The 19,196-nt window shown below is 35.5% G+C and overlaps 1 protein-coding gene across 1 annotated transcript; it reads left to right on the top strand.

The window, feature by feature from the left end:
* Positions 1 to 1,629: 1,629 nt before the first annotated feature.
* SPATA22 (spermatogenesis associated 22) lies at positions 1,630 to 17,519 on the top strand. Its single transcript, XM_045824542.1, has 8 exons — positions 1,630 to 1,672; positions 3,740 to 3,868; positions 5,709 to 5,769; positions 5,900 to 5,995; positions 9,158 to 9,500; positions 11,586 to 11,715; positions 13,877 to 13,974; positions 17,328 to 17,519. The coding sequence occupies exons 1-8, from the start codon at positions 1,630 to 1,632 to the stop codon at positions 17,517 to 17,519; spliced, it is 1,092 nt and encodes a 363-aa protein (XP_045680498.1).
* Positions 17,520 to 19,196: the final 1,677 nt, after the last annotated feature.

The raw sequence follows: 19,196 nt of genomic DNA, 5'->3' as shown, positions 1-19,196 counted from the left end.
CAAGAGGGAGGTGTGTTAACGTTAGGGGTCTTCAGAGAAGGGGCATGGGTGGTTCCCTTGTAAGCAGCAGAACGAACAACGTCATTGCGCCCATTTTACAAATGGTGGCCTCTGCGCCTGCGCACCAGTTGGGGTGTTGGGGGAGTGGTTTGGTCGCACAGTCTGGGACGCTGGGGTGCGCCTGCGCACAACTTGACTTCCTGTGCTTTTTGTGAGGTCCGCCATAGCTGACGGGCAGTCTCCTCGACCGTTGACCGAGGCTGACCGTTGACTGAGGCGACAGAATCTGAGGGTAAAAGTAGCGTATGGGGTTGGTAGGAGAGCCAAGAAAAGAAAGACTATGCTGTTGTCGCTAGTTCCCAAACTGCCCCATTCCCTGGGTGAGGAGAGAATGTTGTAAGAGCGTGAGCCCCAACTGGAACCCCCAACTCTCCAAAAGTGGGCAAAATAGCCCCTCTAGGCCTCCCTCTGAAGAAGTTGTGTTTGGGGGCGCTGTGTGTGTGTCTGTGTGTGTGTGTGCACACGTGCGAGTGCTTGGGTTTGTAAACTGAGCAAACTTTTGGCTTATTGATGTCGCCAACCACGCTGATGCCATTCATTGATGCCATTCGGGCCCAGAAACAGGGGAGTGGGTAACTCAGACAGTGGTGCAGGGGGTGGATGTTGAACTTTCCTGTGTTTATTTTATTTGCATGATACACAGAAACTTAATAGCCCTTGTAAGCACCCTCTGGGTTTAGGATGTGAGTTGCATTGGTATTTCAAAGTGCGGAGAGAAAGTATGAACCTCTGTTTTGGTTCCTAGAATGGCACGAAGAGTATTTTCTAACGGGCCTGCTAGATGCAGCTTAAAGCACACGGTATGAGACTAAACAGAGGCAGTCGCGGCCCTGTGTTTTCCAAGTCGTATTTCTATCAAAAATATTTGAAAATCAGTATTTACCTCAGTATGATTTGCATTGTTACTTAGGTGTATTCACGTGTGTTGTAAAAGAAAAAAACACACACAGGAAAACTTGTTTCACTTGTTGAAGTTGTAGACACTGAGTGGAAACATCGTTTCAGTTATTGTGGGTGTTAGGCGAGGCCGTGGTCTTTGGCATTGCACGACCCAGCGATCTCAGACTGAGGGCCCGAACGGACGGCGCGCGCAGTGTCTACAAGGGGGAGGCCGCGTGCTCTCGCGTGCTAGTCAGCGGCGCACACGGCACCTCCCAGCCTTCCGAGCATGCGCGTTTGCCAGTGCTGTGGTGCTTCGCCCTCTGCCTCCGCCTGGGTCCGAGCTGTTCTCCGCGGGGGTCGCTAGTTCGGAGACCGATTCCGTAGACTGTGTGAACTTCCTGCATGTTCAGAAGGCAGGGTCTCAGCCACCCCAGTCTTAGCTTGTTTTGAACAGGGCTGACAGACAGTTTATGTTGTTAGTTCTTAGAAGCAAGAGACTCTGTACAGTGTTCACATGATCACATCTGAAACTGTAGTCTTAAATCTTGATTTCAGTAATTAGGCTCAGAATTTGACCTTGTTGAGAGAATATGAGCTACAAATTTCTTTCTTTGAAGGTGTAGTCAAATGACTTCTTGTAAATTTGGAGTGTTACAGAAAAAGTTATAGACTTTGATTTTGAAGGAAATGAAGAGAAACCTAAATGAAAGTTCAATTCGAAGTACAGCAGGTATTGTACAACTTTTACTTTTAAATTTTCTATATTTTGTATATACCATGTAAAGCTTATGAAATTTATAGATGGAGCATTTTGGAAGGAACATTTAAAACGATTGAACGTGTAGTTTAGCCTCTTTACTATTTAGGTCCAAGGACATAGAATAACTGAAGACAAAACATTTAGTGGCAATGGTGAGAATAAACCCAAACTTCTCTGGATTTATGAGTGTTCTTCCTACAAACCCTATGTGCTTGAGTTGTTCTTGCTTTTAGGCTCAAAACAAAGAAACAGATTTATTTTTTATTTGTATTTGTGCCTTATTTAAAATATTTCCAGAAGCAATTCTGTCTTCCTAACACCTTCCTCTACCATTTTTGCTTCCCAACTTATTAGTTAGAGAGCAAGATTGAAGAGAACCAGGGGAATGATGACAATGAGCAATTAAGATAATAATAGCTATTGTTTATGGTGGATGTGCTATATTCTAGACGTTTATGTAGTAATATATTTAATACTTACACCAATCCTTTGAGATAGGTATTATTATTATCATCCTTGTGTTCCAGGTGAAAAACTAAGACACAAAGATGTTGTTAAATAAGTAACTTAGGAAGTGGCAGAACCAGGATTTGAACTTAGGATTGTGTCTCTAGAATCCAGACTCTTAATCACTGTATTATCCTGCCTCTCAGTATATGTCATACTGGCCCAGTTAGTTTAAAGAAATTGCTCAAGTTTATACTTCGAAGTTGTATGCAATTCAACCCTATTTTGAAGTTGTAATCCAAACCCAGGAAGTCTGACTCAAGAGCCAACATCATTTCATCAGACAATTGTCACAGAATCTACATTCTCCTGTAGCACAGAAGTTTTAATGGATCAGCTGGAGTATGGCATGGTGGCAAGATATCTAAACTAAGATTTAGGAAGCTTGGGTCCTACCTAGCTTCTTCCACTGTAGCAGTGTACAAGTTTTTAGGACCTTTTTTCTTCTGAGGTCCCTTCTAGTTCTATTGCTAATAAATTCTGCTTTTTGTCTTGACTTGAGATCCAAGGTATCTTATCTAAAGAATATAGAGTAGTACATATTCTCATTTGAATTGGATATCATCACTCTAAGGCATTATCAAAGTCACTGAAAATATGCATTACAGATACCTGGAGTGCTTGTTAAAATTGCAGAGTTTTGGCTTCCAAACCAAATCTATTGAAATAAAATCCATGAGAATGGGGTCTAGGAACTGGCACGTTAAGCACAATTCCAGTTAAATCTTAGTCAAACTGAAGTTTGAGAACCATGGCCCTAAAGGGTGTGCCAACATAGACCGAAGAGTGTTTAGGGTTTTGGAAAGGATGGGTCAAAGTCTGGTTCTCCCTCACCTCTTTTGTATGTGAAGGGTCCCCTCCAGTTGACATGGTAATAGGCAAACATAGGTGGGAAATAAGGAAAATGAAAAGTAGATTTGGAAAGGGTTGGGGGATGAGGGAAGAGCTAGGAATTATTTCCAAACAAGAGGAATTAAGGCACTGTTAAAGTAGAACAAGAAAGAAGTTCTTACAAAATAGAAACAGACTTATAAATACAGAGAACAGATTGATGGTTGGCAGAGAGTAAGGGTTTTGGGGGGATCAGGTAAAAAGGTGAAGGTATTAAGAAGTACCAATTGGTGGTTATAAAATAGTCACAGAAATGTAAAGTGCAGCTAGGGAATATAGTCAGTAATATTGTAATTACTTTGTATGGTGCCAGGTGGGTACTTGAAATACCAGGGGGATCACTGTGTAAAGTACATGGTTGTCTACCTGTAGGTTGTCTACCTGTAGGTGTACACCTACACCTGAAACTAATACAAAGTAGTGTTGAATGTAAACTGTAAATGAAAAATAAATTTTTTTAAAAGAAAGTATTTAGAGAAACAAATGAGGCTATTTAGGATCTTAAAAATAATGTAAGAATCAATACAAAGATATAGAAATATATTTATATTAAATATCAATTAACATTTAGAAGTAGATTATTCTATAACTAGATCTGTTTTCCTATGATATACTAATTCATTGGAACATTCAATTTAGGCTGTTTGCCTGTACCATTGTTCAATCAGAAAAAGAGGACTAGACAGCCACTAACTTCCAATCCACTTAAAAATGATCCAGGTATCAGTACTACTTCTGACAGTTATGATTTCCCTTCTCTACCAACAGGTAAGAAAATAAGGTGAAAACTTTGAGAAAATAAGAACTAAAATTATAGAAAATTACCATTTCTCTTTTATTATAAGGGATATAGAAAGTTTATGTTTTTCTTCTTTCCATTATCCGTATATAGAGATTACTTGGCTCCTTCTGAACATTCCAAGACAGTAGTTTGAGTTTCCTTGTCTATAAGGGTGGTTTAGCATTTTAAATGGAGTATCTTAGATCTGGGGCCTTTGTTCTAATGAAGTGGTAACCTACATTGTAAAGAATTTTTGTCTTTTTCAAGATACATATGGATATTGTGACTTAGATATTTGGTGCTAAAGAATGAAGAAACTCAAGTTGCCTCAAGAATAAGTGTGCATGGGAACACAGGAAAAATGAAAAAAAAAATAGATCATAGGAAGACTAGAAGCCCAGGAATTCCTAGCATTTGGCCTTAGGCTTTTTTCTCTTACAGCATTTTTGCCTTTCTTTATTTGTTGGCTCTTACTCTCCTATCCAGTTGGCTTTCTTATAGTTTCAACCAGCACATGAACTAAATTGCCCTTAATGGGAGTTAACTTAACCTTTTAGTTCTAGCTCTCAGAGCACATTATTGACTGCCCTCTGAATCTTGTGATTCAAATTCTAGAGAGAGAGAGTCTCTGATTCAGCTCATCTTTTTAAATGAGGTTGTGAAAATACTGGTTTTATCTCTGAAACAATTAGCTGTGGTGGTTGTCCTGGGAGGTCTTAAAGTTTATTGATTTTTTACTTATCTTAGAAGAAAGCATGGACAGTAAGATATTCTGAAATATACTCGGTACATGCTGATTATATACATTTGCAATTTTCTGGGCACATTTAAAAAATCTTTAATAGGATCTTATGCAAGTAGAGTTTTAAAATTAATCAATCAATCTCTCTTTTTTCCCTCTCAATACTTGTATTGTTAATTTTATTCAGTGTTTAACCACAGACCTTAATTTACTTCTAAATTAATAGTTACTTTGTTTTTTCAGCATTTGAGGAATTTGAAGTAAAAATTTTATCTCATCCCCATTTTTGTGGATAAAAATTAACATGGATATGCATAAATGGGCATTTGTCTGGTCATCTTCTGCCATTTAAAAAATTCTCCACCAGCTAAAATATTTTTATATGTATCATAATGTTGACCTTGAAAAATAATAATTTGAGCTGCTCCAGAGAGAAATGTGCATCCTGCTGAACTACTGATTTCTACAGGCTCTGACCAGGATAACTGTCTGTCAGAGTTATGATAAGATTCTTATATTGGGTAAGAGATAAGACTAGATCAGTATGTTTGAAATTTTGAGAGCTAGGTTGGGAAACAACCAATCTTAAAAGAAAATAAACATAAGAGAGCAGAGTAGAATAGAATAGAAAATATCAGAGTATATTACACACAGTAAGAATAAAAATTGATGGCAAAATTTTATGCTTTTTTCTCCCTCTCCCACAACACACATGCACACCACAGATTTATATGTTCTAGGTTATGATGTATTTCTTGCTGTGGGTTGGGATCAAAAAGTTTAAGAAACATTGATTACACTAAATTCATAATACAGAGTACAAGGTATTATACTCGGGTTGATTGTGGAAAAAAGATGCAGATGAAACTATTACCTGTGCTTAAAACTCAATGGGGAAGAAAGACATCTATAAAAATTAATAAGGCAGGCTGTGAGAAATTCCACAACAAAGTGCTACTGAAGAACAAGTCCATATCTTTCAATTCTTTTCTTCAGGCTTTCAACGATCAACTTAAATATGTATGAAATAATTATTTTAAAAATACTACATATTACTTTTTTCTCTACTACTTATATCTTTTGAGATTGGGCCTGGGAAGCAGTGAATCCAGAGTTGCCTCCTTCAACGACAACAATGAACACAGGGTATGTGAAAAAATATACATTACTAAATGTGTGTCTGTTACTGACTGATGTTTTATCTTCGATGTATATTTTACATTTCTGAACTTGGAAACAAACTATTAACACTTAATAAGATGTGTTTCCTCAAAAGGCAAATACCACATTCTGTTTCTCATCCTCTGAGAAGTCAAGATTCTGTGTTTAAGTCTACTCAGTCGAATACTGAGGGGAACAAGAATGGTTGGAGGTGAGTCTACTTAAGAGTTTTTTCTTCTTTTATCTTTCTTCTTCTTTCTTTCTCTTTCCCCTTCCCTTCTCCTTCATCCCCTTCTTCTTTCTTGGACAGAATTACATTTAGGAAATTTCTAAATTTAATAACAACTATATCAATATTAGCTACATTTAATAAAAGAAATTAAGAGAACATTAGATAAATTTAGCAGTGATTATGTTTCCAAAGAACTCTTCATGCTATTGAAATTTCTGCCAATATTTATTACAATGAATTTATGATTTTGCTATGGATTATTAATGATCTAACTGATAATAGGCAAAGAGTCAGGAACAACTCTATCGTATTTTTGGATATATTTAGAAATTGAGGACTGAATACAATGCTCAATCTTATCCTACCTAGTTAGACAGTCTGTTTCAAGGTAAATGGAATGAGAATAAGAAAGAAAAGATGGAAACAAATATTGAATACGTATGCATTTGCAGTGGTAGGAGCCAAGAAATGAAGAGGACTATCAAGGAAGATGGTGAGGGTACTTCTGGGTCATTATCATAAGGATCTGAGTGTAAAGCCTAAATATTATGAAAAAATTGATAGAAAAGGGGACATGGATTTATTTTAGGTTGGATTTTAGTATTCTTGGGTAAGTGACAACTACTGAAGGAAATAGTTTGGGAACAAAGTATTGGAAAACAGCACCAAACATGTGTCGTATATTTGTCATTGTTCAGTGCTTCAATATGTTATTTTAATAATCCTTATAATAGCCTTGTGAAGTTAATATTATCCTAACTTTCATTGAAGATACCATATTTTTTAAAAAAGGAAAATTTCAATAAAGTGTTTAATAAATACATCAAAACAATATTTTTATTTGTAAAAAATGAGTTTTGGTTTTATTACTCCTGCTAGTTTCCTCAGGACTAGTCAGTTGCTTTTTTCAGGACCAGGGCTTGAAACTAAACCTATTAATGGTTTTGAGATGGTTTTTGGAGGCATAGTTCCAGCTGCAGGTACTAGGGGGAAGCCTATTGTGATAGGTATTAGACAGAGACTTAGGTAGCAGATTGTAACCTGGATAGCCAACCACTACTAGAAGTCCAGTTTGAAATAATAATCTGTTACTACAGTTGGAAGATAACAACAGAAAATCCAGGAACAGAAAACATTTGGAACCCCAAGTAGGCAGTTTGTAATCTGCTGAGGATCTTTTAACCAGTTCTTTGCTTAGGTTCAGAATCTAGGCTTTTCCTTTACATCCATCTGCCCCCAACAACAGCCTGTTTTGGGGGATCTTGTTGACCACCTGGACTCCATCTTTATACCAAAGAAGAATCTGAGTGGGACACTGCTCCCTGCCTTGCTCAAGGGTCACTACAACTTAGGCCTCATGGTGTAGTTGGGATATTGAAGACCTGGTGGAGCTGGATTGGCTGGTGAAGCAGCACTGTGTGTGGGCATGATGTTCCAAAGCTTGTCCAGGCTAGGAGCACCTCCTGAGCAAAAAACTATTGGAGGAAATTGCAGATGTGCTGTTACCAGTAAGGAGTTGTGAAACTGAAAGAAACTTTTCTAAACTGAATAATAAAAGTAATTTCCACAGCCATGACAGGGAAGACAAAATTTCTATTCTTCCTCTTGAAAATAAAATCGCTGTTATAGGAAGAGATGATCAATGTACAAAAAATGTCTTGAAGAGGTGTATCAGGCAGTTACTGTAATTAATAATAATACTAATATTTTTCTAGGATATTGTGATTTTTATTAACTTTTAAGGTTTTGAAATTATTTTTTATTTTTTCTCATTATTTTTATATGTAATTTTGTACCTAATTTACTTAAGAAGGCTCTTCAAATTATACAAGCTTCAGGCCCCATATAATTTGTATTTGTTCCTGATCACTAAGGAACCTAGATCTTTTATTTTTTGGATTATTTTCTCTACCAAGGGATGGATTGTATTGTTTGCTCTTCTGTGACATCTTCAGGAAAATTATTCAGAAATAAGAATTTGTGAGTTTTTCTCTGTGGTACCCTTAATTAGAAAGATCAGAAATTATACTTTTGATTTTGGCCTCATTAGTACTGTGTTCTGATCAGCTGATACAATTTGGCTTCATGTAGATAGCAAAATGTTACAATAGATTCATAAGTAGAGCTTTTAAGCTATGTAGTTAAAGTACAAAATTTCTAAGCAAATTGCTAGCTAACTTGCCTGTGTTTATTCTTGTGATTTAAAATCACTGACAAGCAATTAGTTTAACTTAAAATTTTACTTTGTAGAAAATTTAAAACTAAATGTATAAAAAAGTACATAAAAGTTCTCGAGATTTTACTCTCATGGACAACCACTGTTATGGGAAGGCTTATATAGTTTAAAAATATGCTTTATAACACTGAACTCTGAATTGGGAGACAAGGATTCTCTGGGTTCTGTATTGTCAGTAACTTTCTATTTGACTTTGGACAAGTTACTTCTTTCCTAAGGCTCAGTTTCCTCACCTGAAAAAGAGAGGTATAACATGTTGTAGGGTTGTTGTGATGTTGTATTTAGAATTTCTAACTAGTCAGTATAAACCACAAATTCCCATATAAATACAAATTTTAATGATTAATTTTTTAATTAAGAAAAGTTATCCCAGTGTTCATAGTAGCATTTACAATAGCCAAGTGCTGGAAACAACCTAAGTGCCCATTAGTAAATGAGTGGATCAAAAAACTGCGGTACTTTTACATAATGAAATACCACAAAGGAGAAAGAAAGAAGGAGTTCCCACCCTTTGCAACAGCATCGATGGAGCTGGAGAGCATTATGCTAAGTGAAATAAGCCAGGTGGTGAAAGACAAATACCATGTGATCTCACCTCTAAGTGTAACCTAATCAACAAAACAAATGAGTAAAATAGAACCAGAGACTTGCAAATAAGGAACAAACTGACAGTGACCAGAGAGGTGGCAGGAGGGGAATAATGGGAGAAAGAAGGGGAAGGGGCAAGTCAAGGAACATGAATAGAAGACTCATGGGCATGGACAATGTGGGGGATTGACTGTGGGAGTTGGGGGGTTGAGGTTGGGGTGAGCATGGGGGAAAAAGGCGGACAACTGTAACTGAAAAACAATAAATTAAAAAAGTATATAGAAACAAAATCTAATACTTATTAAAAACTATTACAGCTACAGAGGTGGCAACAAAAATACCAGCTTGAAAACCTGGGATAGAAATGATTTTAGGCCTCAATGCAGAAGAACCAACCTAGTGGCAAATGATGGAATAAATTCTCGTCCAATGAATTTGGAAGTGCAACAGCAGAAACAATTAAGAGTATCTCAACCTCCTAACTTATCTCACCAAAGACAAAGTGAAGTACTCAAACAAATACATTCGTCAAAAACATCTGGCTCCACAATGACAAGCCTAGACAAAGACAGTGTATCACAGTCTTTTATGTCCATTTTTCAACAAAATCAATTTAAGAAAAAAAAGTTAGATGATATTCCAGAAGAAACCTCTCTCAAGGTATAATTTTAAAGATGAATATTTACATTTTTATGTTTATGTGTAAGAAATGAGATAAGTATTCAGAAAATTAAAAAGATAAGAACATTTGAAATCAGTCCCATTGCATGCATTACTTAATTAGCACAAATGTCCAGGTCCGTTGGACTGAGTGAATGTTAGTTTCCAAAATATTTCTGTAAAAGTTTTGAATGGCTTCTCTTTTTAATAGCTGCTTTAGAGTCGCCTGCTGGGTTCTGAATTTCACTGTTTACTAATAATTGACCTGATGACAGTTTATCCATTGCTTACAGAAATTCTCCAAGCTCTTCATATGTCAGTCTAAGTTTTTTGTAACAAGGGTCAGAAAACTTTTTCTGATAAGGGCCAGATAGTAAATAGTTTTGGCTTTATGGGCTATGTGGTTTCTCTTGCAACTAACTATTCAACTATACCACCCAACTCTGTCATTGTAGCATAAATGCAGCCTTAGACAATACATTAATGGATGGATGTGGCCTGTTCCAATAAAAGTTTACAAAAACAGAGAGCAGGTTAGATTTGGACCACAGGCTACAGTTTGCTGACCCTCGCCATATAATCTGGTTTTATTTTACCTTTCCAACCTCATGTTCTATAGTCCATTAATTCTCCATTGCACTTGACATATTCAAACTATTCACAATTCTGTAAACATAAATATGTACTCTAATATGACTCTGCTTCATCTTGTATTTTTTCCTATATCTGTACTTCCTTCAGCCTCACTTCCTCTTTCCACTCCTCACTGTAATTGTTTTTTTGTAAATGTCTTGTACGTATTATGTGTGCTGGTTGTTTGCTCAATCTCCCCTCCCTTGCCACCTGGCCCAATAGCTTGTTTATACTCTGCCCTTTTCTGTGCTCTGGGGGCTGAATAGTAAGTGCATCATCTCTCAGCTGACTTCTACTAGGAGTCAGCCTGTGGGAGTCATTGGCAGTACATCAAAAGGCTGGGCAGAGGGGTTGTGTTTTCCTGTGCCTTCCCTGCTTTAATGTAGTGTCACAGGCAGTAGCTGTGTCCCTGCATATTGCCCTTCTTTGAGTCCAACTTCCATAGTTTTGGTATTTTTTTTTCTTCCCTTTGTCCTTTCAACCTAGGAGTGGTAGAAGTTTCGTATTGTCACTTTTTAAGTGCTTAAGTGCCTTAATATTTGTTCTGCCCATGTCTGTAAGCAGTCTTTTCAGTAAGCCATCTGAGGTAAATTCTGTTTTTTTTTTTTTCTAGAAATCTGACTAAAATAGCATGTTTCACAGTTGTTTTCAACCTTACATTTTCTTGTACATAAGAATGATATGACATAGTCATTTTAATAATAGTAGCTCATTATGGCAGTTAGATATGCCTGCCTCAATGGGAGGCATTCATATCTTGGTTAGGAGGGGGCGGAGGGAGGAAAGGTATTATAGTTGGAAAACAGTGTCCCAATAAATGTCTTTAGATATGACCTACCTTCACAAAGGAAGTGCCACCAGTACTCCCTAAAAATTAGTATCTTAACACATTGTGTTTTCAGTTGATCTTTAAAAATGCCAAACACATTCCCATCTCAGGGCCTTTATACTTGCTGTTCCCTCAGTTCTCACTCAACAACCCTTTAGAAATAACTATTTCTGTGTCTCTTTATCCTTTTACCCTGTTTTTTAAATGCATAAGATATATCAATTCCCAACATTCTATTACATATTTTTTGTTTATTTTCTGAATCTCCCATTGGATGGCAAAAATCTGTGAGGGTATGTCTTGCCTGTTTTTCCCACTATTATTTCCTCATTAGCTATGTTTAGCACATGGTAGGTGGTGATAAGTACTTTTGGAATGAATGGATGAATGTGTCTGACTCCCCTTCTAGAATATTGAGCACATTAAGAAAAGGAATTGTGTTTTATTCACCTGTATTTATCACAGGTTTGGCACACAATATTTAAAAATTTTAATAGTTCTTTTACATATTTTACCCACATGCCTATTATAAGGACCTGTAATCTTTACAAAGAAAGTAAAAGAGTATGATGAGAAATCTGAAAGGTTTTTCTAATGCTATTATTTTATTTTTTTTCCAAAAGAATGCCTCATTGTACCAGTTAAAGTTTAAGGAAAAAGAGAATTCTTTAAGACTTATATCTGCAGTTATTGAAAGCATGAAGTACTGGCGTGAACATGCCCCCCAAACTGTACTCCTTTTTGAAATACTGGGTAGGTATAATATACTTCAAAGATACTTAAGTAATACTATTTGGACAATAGTTTTGAATATCAGTGAGAATACCTAGGAGATCTTGAAGAAAAATAAAATTGTGCAAAAAGAGATTACAGTTAATTAGGATTTTGTTTAATTTCTGGGTCTGTCATTGATTTGTGTGACTTGAGATGTATTTGGTTATTTATGGTGGTACTCTTCTGGTTTGTAATGTTAAAACTGGAAAGACACTTACAAGCAATCTAACCCAGCCCTTGAGTTATGTGAGAAAATGGGGCAAATAATTAAAATAGACTTGACTAAAATTACAAAGCTAGTTAGCAGCAAAAATGGGTATAGAATATAAGTTTCTTAATCTCAATCTAGTGTTTTTCTACTATATTCAACTAAATCCAGTAGTAATTTTGTATATAAATTAAATCATACTTAAATACTCTGAAAGAACATTTGTAAAGAACCCTTTACTAATATGAGCACCCTACAATTAATCTGTTTTCTAAGTGAATATTTAGAAGGAGGAGAGTTTGTAGAATGTTTCTGGAATTTGATTCTACCTAAAATGAAGAGAAAAGTAAAAGTAGAGATTCAAAACATATTTCTTTCAGTAGTTTAAGTAAAATAAATATTTAATTTAATTTAAATTAAGAACTATCTGAACATACAGAAAAATATTGAGAATATAACATACATATCCATGTTATATGTATTTTGAAATCTTCTCCATTTATCTTCTCTAGAGATAATCACTGTGGTATCTTTCTTGTTCATGCTTATATAATTTTACTATATATATCTGATTTCATAAATGTATGTTGACTTTTAATAGCTTTTTGTGTTTTAAAATACACAGCTTGCATTTTCACCCAGTATTATGTTTTTGAGATTTACCCATTTTCTGTCCTGCCACAATATTGTCTTCATCCTGAAACTCCAATTGTGGTCTGCCCAGCAGCTACTGACTCTTCCCTTTGGGTATTAAGATGATTATCAAAGTTCTCTATACCATCCATCCTTATACCACAACATCACATTCTTCGATGGTTTCTTTTGATTGCTCTTTTCCAGAGGCTAGCAAATGACTCCTTGCATATCATTTCTGACTGGGTAGTTAAGTCTACCATCCAAACCCTGCCTACATGCTGTAACTGGAGAATGGGATACACTAACTGGTTTAAGTCAATCTCAGGACACTCCTGCACCCGGGAGGCAGGGGAGATACAAATTCCATTCAAATCATATGGCTAAGAATGGCATAGGAGAGGTTTTCTAAAGGAAAATTTGGGTATTATTAGGGGAAATGGAGGCTGACCTCAAAAAATAACAAATGCTCACTATCAGTAGTCAGTAGATGGTATTTGAAGGAATAAATAATGCTCTCATTTGATAGTAATTTTTAGAAATAAACATGAATTATTATTTGCATTTTATAGATGAGACAGATTTAAAAGAAAAACAATTTGCTTAGTTTAGTAAGTTGAAGAACTAGGACTCAAATGCATGCCTTCTGATTCTAATTCAATATTTATTTTTTTCATTAAACCATGATGCTTATTAATTATTAGTTATTAGTTATATGTGTTTATTTTATTATTACAATGTGGTAGAGTGGCCTGGGGATTTAACCACTCTATAAAATAAATTCTAAGAAAAAGGTTCAGATGGCTAACTATTGTCTGGTGTATGAACTTTGGCATGTAACTTGTTCCTAAGTTGGAGAGGGCCAGAAATTTTGTTTCCCTTAGTATAAAACAGTTTCAGAAATATCTTTCCCTATTTATTTTATTTATTTATTAAAAAAATCCTGACCTGAGGACGTGCTTATTAATTTTAGAGATAGGGGGAGAAACATTAATGTGAGAAACATCTATTGGTTGCCTTTTGCATATGCCCTGACCGGGGCCTGAACCACAACCTAAGCATATGGTCTGACCGGGAATTGAACCTGTGGCCTTCTGGTTTGCAAGATGATGCCCAACCAGCTAAGTCATACTTGCCAGAGTTCTTTCTCTGTTTAGATGTCTTCTTCATTAATGTATAAATAAAACTATCAGAGAAATTTGTGTGGGAATAGTTATTTAAATATCAACTTCTCTTTGTTAAACATTTTATTTGCATTTTACCAGCATTGATTTTTCCTTCTATTTTAATGTTGCTTAGCCGTTCTTGATTCAGCTGTTACACCTGGACCATATTATTCTAAAACTTTTCTTATGAGAGATGGGAAAAATACTCTGCCTTGTATATTTTATGAAATAGTAAGTATTTGTCTAAGTATTCTTTGCAAAGCCTGTGCCAGCAAAACATACAAATGCAGACTGTAATTCCATTGTAGTAGAAATTCTGTTTAATACTTTAGTAGTACTTTGAACATTGTTTGCTTTTAGTTTAATATTAAAGTTATCTGTTCAACTAATATGGAGAGCCTGCTTTGTGCCAGGCACTATGCTAGCTGCAACAGATACAAATTGGAATATAAACATGGCTTTCTCAAAGAGTTTATAATCTCAGGTAGAAAGAGAGTTGCATAAATGTTACATTGTCATATGATAAATTATATGATGGAGGTATGTACAGGGTGCTAGAGAGGTAGATAGGAAGGTCAGGGAAAGATTTGAAGAGCGTAGTAACCTATGTTATTTTAGATATTTAGGCTTAATAAACCAAATTGTGTGGGAGGGATGGGAAAGGGTAAGGAGGAATGCATGCTAAATTGAGAGAGTAGTATATTTGAAGACATGCAGCTAAGAGAGCCTGGATTCTATAGGAAAATGCAGGTAGTTTATAATTACCAGAGTATAGAATTAGTAAGTGATGGGGGTAAGGATAGTGGTGCTGGAGGAAGGCATAGATGGGCTGGGATACAAGGAAGAGGCTTGGTGATAAAGAAGGTTGGGGGTGACACAGGAGGCTGGATGTCACAAGGAAGTCTGGAGACCTTATAAGACTTACATACTTTGTAAAAGAATTTGAGATTAATTCTGAAATTGGCCATCATTCTGAAATCAGACATGGATTCTAATTTTTATTCCACTATTTAATGCCTTTATGACCTTGAGTTAGCTGTTTAAACTTTCTGAGCTTCAGTTTTTTATCTGTAAAATGGGGAGACTCTTACTTTGAAAGGTTGTTTGGAGATTAGATAATAAAACATGAATGTAGCCTGCTTCCAACACTTGGCTATTGTAAATTGTGCTGCTATGAACATTGGGGTGCATAGCAACCTAGGTGCCCATCAGTAAATGAATGGATCAAAAAACTATGGTACATTTACACAATGAAATTCTATGCAGCAGAAAGAAAGAAGGAGTTCCTACTCTTTGTGACAGCGTGGATGGAACTGGAAAGCATTATGCTAGGCCTAAATAAGCCATGCAGTGAAAGACAAATACCATATGATCTCACTTTTAACAGGAACCTAAACAACAAAACAAAGAAACAAGCAAAATATAACCAAAGACACTGAAATAGAGAACAGGCTGACAGTGATCAGAGGGGAGAGGGGAGGGAATTTCAGGGGAATTTTAGGGAAAAAGGGGAAGGGTTTACAGGAACAAGTATAAAGGACACATAGACAAAAACTAGGGGCAGGTGGAAATGGGAAGGAGGTGGGGAGGGCTGGGGGGGTGGGCTGGGATGGGAGTAAAAGAAAATTGTACTTCAACAACACTTAAAATAAAATTTTAAAAAATTAAAAAATACCACATCAAACCCTGCCCCCCCCCAAAAAATAAAACATGAATGAACAGTGTCTGACACACAGTAGATGATCAAGAAATAGTAATTGTCAAGTTACTAATTTCTAAAATATCTTAATTTCTTATTTTTCTCTAGTCTTGACTTTTTAAAATAAAACACTTTATAACTCATGACTGTACAGTTATATGAACTATCACACAGTGAACATTATCAAGGTTAAGAAATAGAACATTGCTACTACCCTGTACATTCTTGTGCCTCCTCCCACTCACTACCTCCTGTTTCCTACCTAAAAGTAAACACTATTCTGACTTTTAATACTATAAATTAATTCTGCCTTTTAAAAAACTTTATATAAGTGTTATCATATGGTATATTTCTTTTAGGTCTGATTCATTCAACACAATGTAAAATTCATGTATGTTGTTGCGTGTAGCTATAGTTTTATTTATATTTCTATATACAATTTTCTGTTGTCTGAATATATTGTACTACAGTTTAGTTTTCTATCCTGCTATTGGTGGGCATCTGGGTTATTTCTAGATGTTTTGCTATTATAAATAATGCTCTATCAATATTTTTACATATGTCTCATGCATATGCATGCAATTCTATTGGGTATATACCTAGAAGTAAAATTGTTGCATTATGGTGCATGTGTATGTTCTAATACGGTAGTTATTGCTAAAGAATTTTCCAAAGAGTACCAATTCACACACACACAATCAGTATAGGTGAGTGTTTTTCTTTGTGTTCTTATCAACACTCAGTACTGTCAGTGTTTTTTATTTTAGCTCTTGCAGTGGGTGTTTAGTGCTATCTCATTTCTCTACAGTTCCCTGGTGACTAATGAGGTTGAACACTTTATGTGCATACTGGCCATTTAGATAACTTGTTTTGTAAAGTCTGTTCAGGCCTCATGTTATTTTTTCTATTATTGAATTATATGTTTTTTTTCATTATTGGTTTTTAAGAGGTTTTCAAAAAACTATTGTAGGTACAGGTTCTTTGTACATTATATGTATTGCAAATATCTTCTCATACTTTGTGATTTGCTTTTTGAGTTTTAATGGTGGCTTTTAAGGAACAGAAATTCTTCACTTTAATATAGTACTTTTAGCAATAGTCAATATTTTCCCTTATAGTTAATGCTTTTTGTGACCCTTTAGTGAAAGCAATCCCAGAATAATTTAAATTTGCTCATGATTGAGAGCATTTGATACTGGCTGATCTTTTTCTGGTTTACTAGTCCCATTAGGGCACAGTCCTTTTGGGTCCCAACCCTGAGCTGGGGTGGTGGTGGGGGTGGTTACCAGAATTTCTTTTTCTTAGGGGCCTCTGATTCTACTTTTTCCCCTCCCAACTCTCTGAGCCTGTCAAAAGCTCTGCTCATTTTCTTTAGACTCTTAACTTTGACTATAATTGACAGGTACCTCAGGGGGAAGCACCCCCAAATATCAGGCCCTATCTAGACTCTTTCTCAGATGAGGTCTCTGTAATTCCTCACTGACTTGGTGTCTCTGAAATCTATGAGGAGATTTTTAAGTATTTCATCCAGCTATTTCAATTGTTCTTAGTTGGAGATTTGGTATGAAATATTTTTCTGCCATCTATTGAAAGTAGAACTCGGGCAGTTACAGAAGTGCTATTACACAAGTAGGCAACCTTTTAAGGAGCAGCAGCTTGCTAGCCTATAAGAAGCCTTTCCCAAGTGAAGGTCTTTCCTGTGTGACAAGGCACCGATAAATGCCTAGCTATCATGGTTTGGTCAGCAGTGGGGCCCTGAATCAGGTAAAGGAGTTACAGTATTTTGGAGTGATTCATATTTACTTGACCATATAGTTAGTTTCAGAATGTTGAAATTTCAATGAAATAATGAATGGTTTTATTGATATTATTTTTTTTAAAACAGGATCGTGAACTTCCAAGACTGATTAGAGGCCGAGTTTATAGGTGTGTTGGAAACTATGACCAGAAAAAGAATATTTTCAAATGTGTTTCTGTTAGATCGGCATCTGTTTCTGAACAAAAAACTTTCCAAGCATTTGTCAAAATTGTAGATACTGAGATGAAGTACTACACCAATGTAATGAATGAAATGTAGTGATAAGTTTAAACACTATAACTTAAAGCACTTTTTCTGTTATTGTTGAAATTACTATCTCCATGGTTTTATAGCTGTTGCTTTTCTGTATTTCACTTGTTGAATTAAAATATTTAAATTATTTTCAGTGTATAAAGAATTTTTGAAAAATAATTTTACTGTTTTTATAAAAATGGTACATTTGCTAAAATTCAACCATTTCAAATAAAAATGCTCAATGTAATGGGAATAGACCCTTATTTAACATGAGATAATCATAATTTGAGTCAGCCCAAAGGCCAACATCAAGCTTAATGGAGAAATATAGAGACATTTCCACTAAAGTCAGGAACAAGCAGACAGGGTGCCCACTATTAGTACTATTAGTAAGCACTGTCCTGGAGCTGCTAGTCAATGCATTTCATGTAATTACTTCAAATATTTAGTGAGCATGTACTCTGCCAAGCGTTGTTTCAGGTGCTGGAGGCAAAGCACTTCACAAAGTACAAAAATCTCTGAACTTAAGGAATTTATATTCTAGGGTCCAGAGATACATTAAATAAATGAAACATTTGAGGTATAAGAATTATTGCTGTTGGCAGATGATATGATTGTAATCATGGAAAACCTAAGAAAATTTACTGAGAAATTACTGCAAAAATGAGATAATTTCACAAGACACTAGAATAGAAAACTTAATATGCAGAAATCATTAGTAGATGATATTGAAATGACCTACAACAATTAGAGTGTAAAATGGATAAAGATATCATTTAAAATAGAAAAAAATTTCAGTACTAATCAAGGCTAAATGATAAATAGAGGAAATATGTGAATAAAACCTTAAAATACTAATGAAATATGGAAAAGAAGGCTTGAACAAATCATTTTCTTGGGTAGGAAGACAAAGATGTTGATTTCTCTCTAACTTGTAGCATGTAATTTTTCCTTCTGTGCATACATGTACACACACATGCCAAGCTGATACTAAAGGTTATGTAAAAAAAAGAGAATTATCAGGAAAACTCAAAAGAAAAGAACAATAGACCACATAAAAGCTTTATAATATATAATAAAGTGTTCATTATATATTATAAAACCTTATATATGTTATATGATATTTTAATATATATAATAAAGCTATTATATATTATATAATAAAGCTATTATATATTATAAAACTTAATATATTACTTACCTATTTCTGTATAGCCAATTATGCCCACCCCCAAATTAGTGGCTTAAAACAATAAGCATTTATTATCTCTCACACTTTCTGGGGGCCAGGATTTCAGAAGTAACTTAGCTGGGGACATACTTCAAGGTGGCTCATGCAAATGGCTGCCAAATGGGAGCTTTTTGTTGAGAGGTGGCCTGTTTCTTACAAGGTGAACCTTTACAAAGGGCCACCTGAGTGTCCTCATGACATGGTAGCTGGCTTTCCCTAGGGTGAGAAATCTAATACTGAGGTATCCAGGTGGAAGCTGTCTTTTTTATGACCTAGCCTTGAAAGTCATATCACTCCACTACAGTGAATCATTATGTATGGCCCACATATAGGAAGAAGGGAATTAGTCTCCATCATTTAAAGAAAAGTGTGCCAAAGAAAAGTGTGCCAAAGAAATGGCAGCCTTTAAAATCTGCATGTATTTTGAAAGCATATTTATTCATACACAATATGGTACTGGTTAATGAATA

The sequence above is a fragment of the Phyllostomus hastatus genome, unplaced genomic scaffold, assembly GCF_019186645.2.
Source record: "Phyllostomus hastatus isolate PE091 unplaced genomic scaffold, TTU_PhHast_1.1 phas_scaffold_55, whole genome shotgun sequence".
Classification (NCBI taxonomy): Eukaryota; Metazoa; Chordata; class Mammalia; order Chiroptera; family Phyllostomidae; genus Phyllostomus; species Phyllostomus hastatus.
The sequence above is the reverse complement of the archived record's forward strand: the minus strand, read 5'-3'. Positions and strand labels throughout refer to the sequence as shown.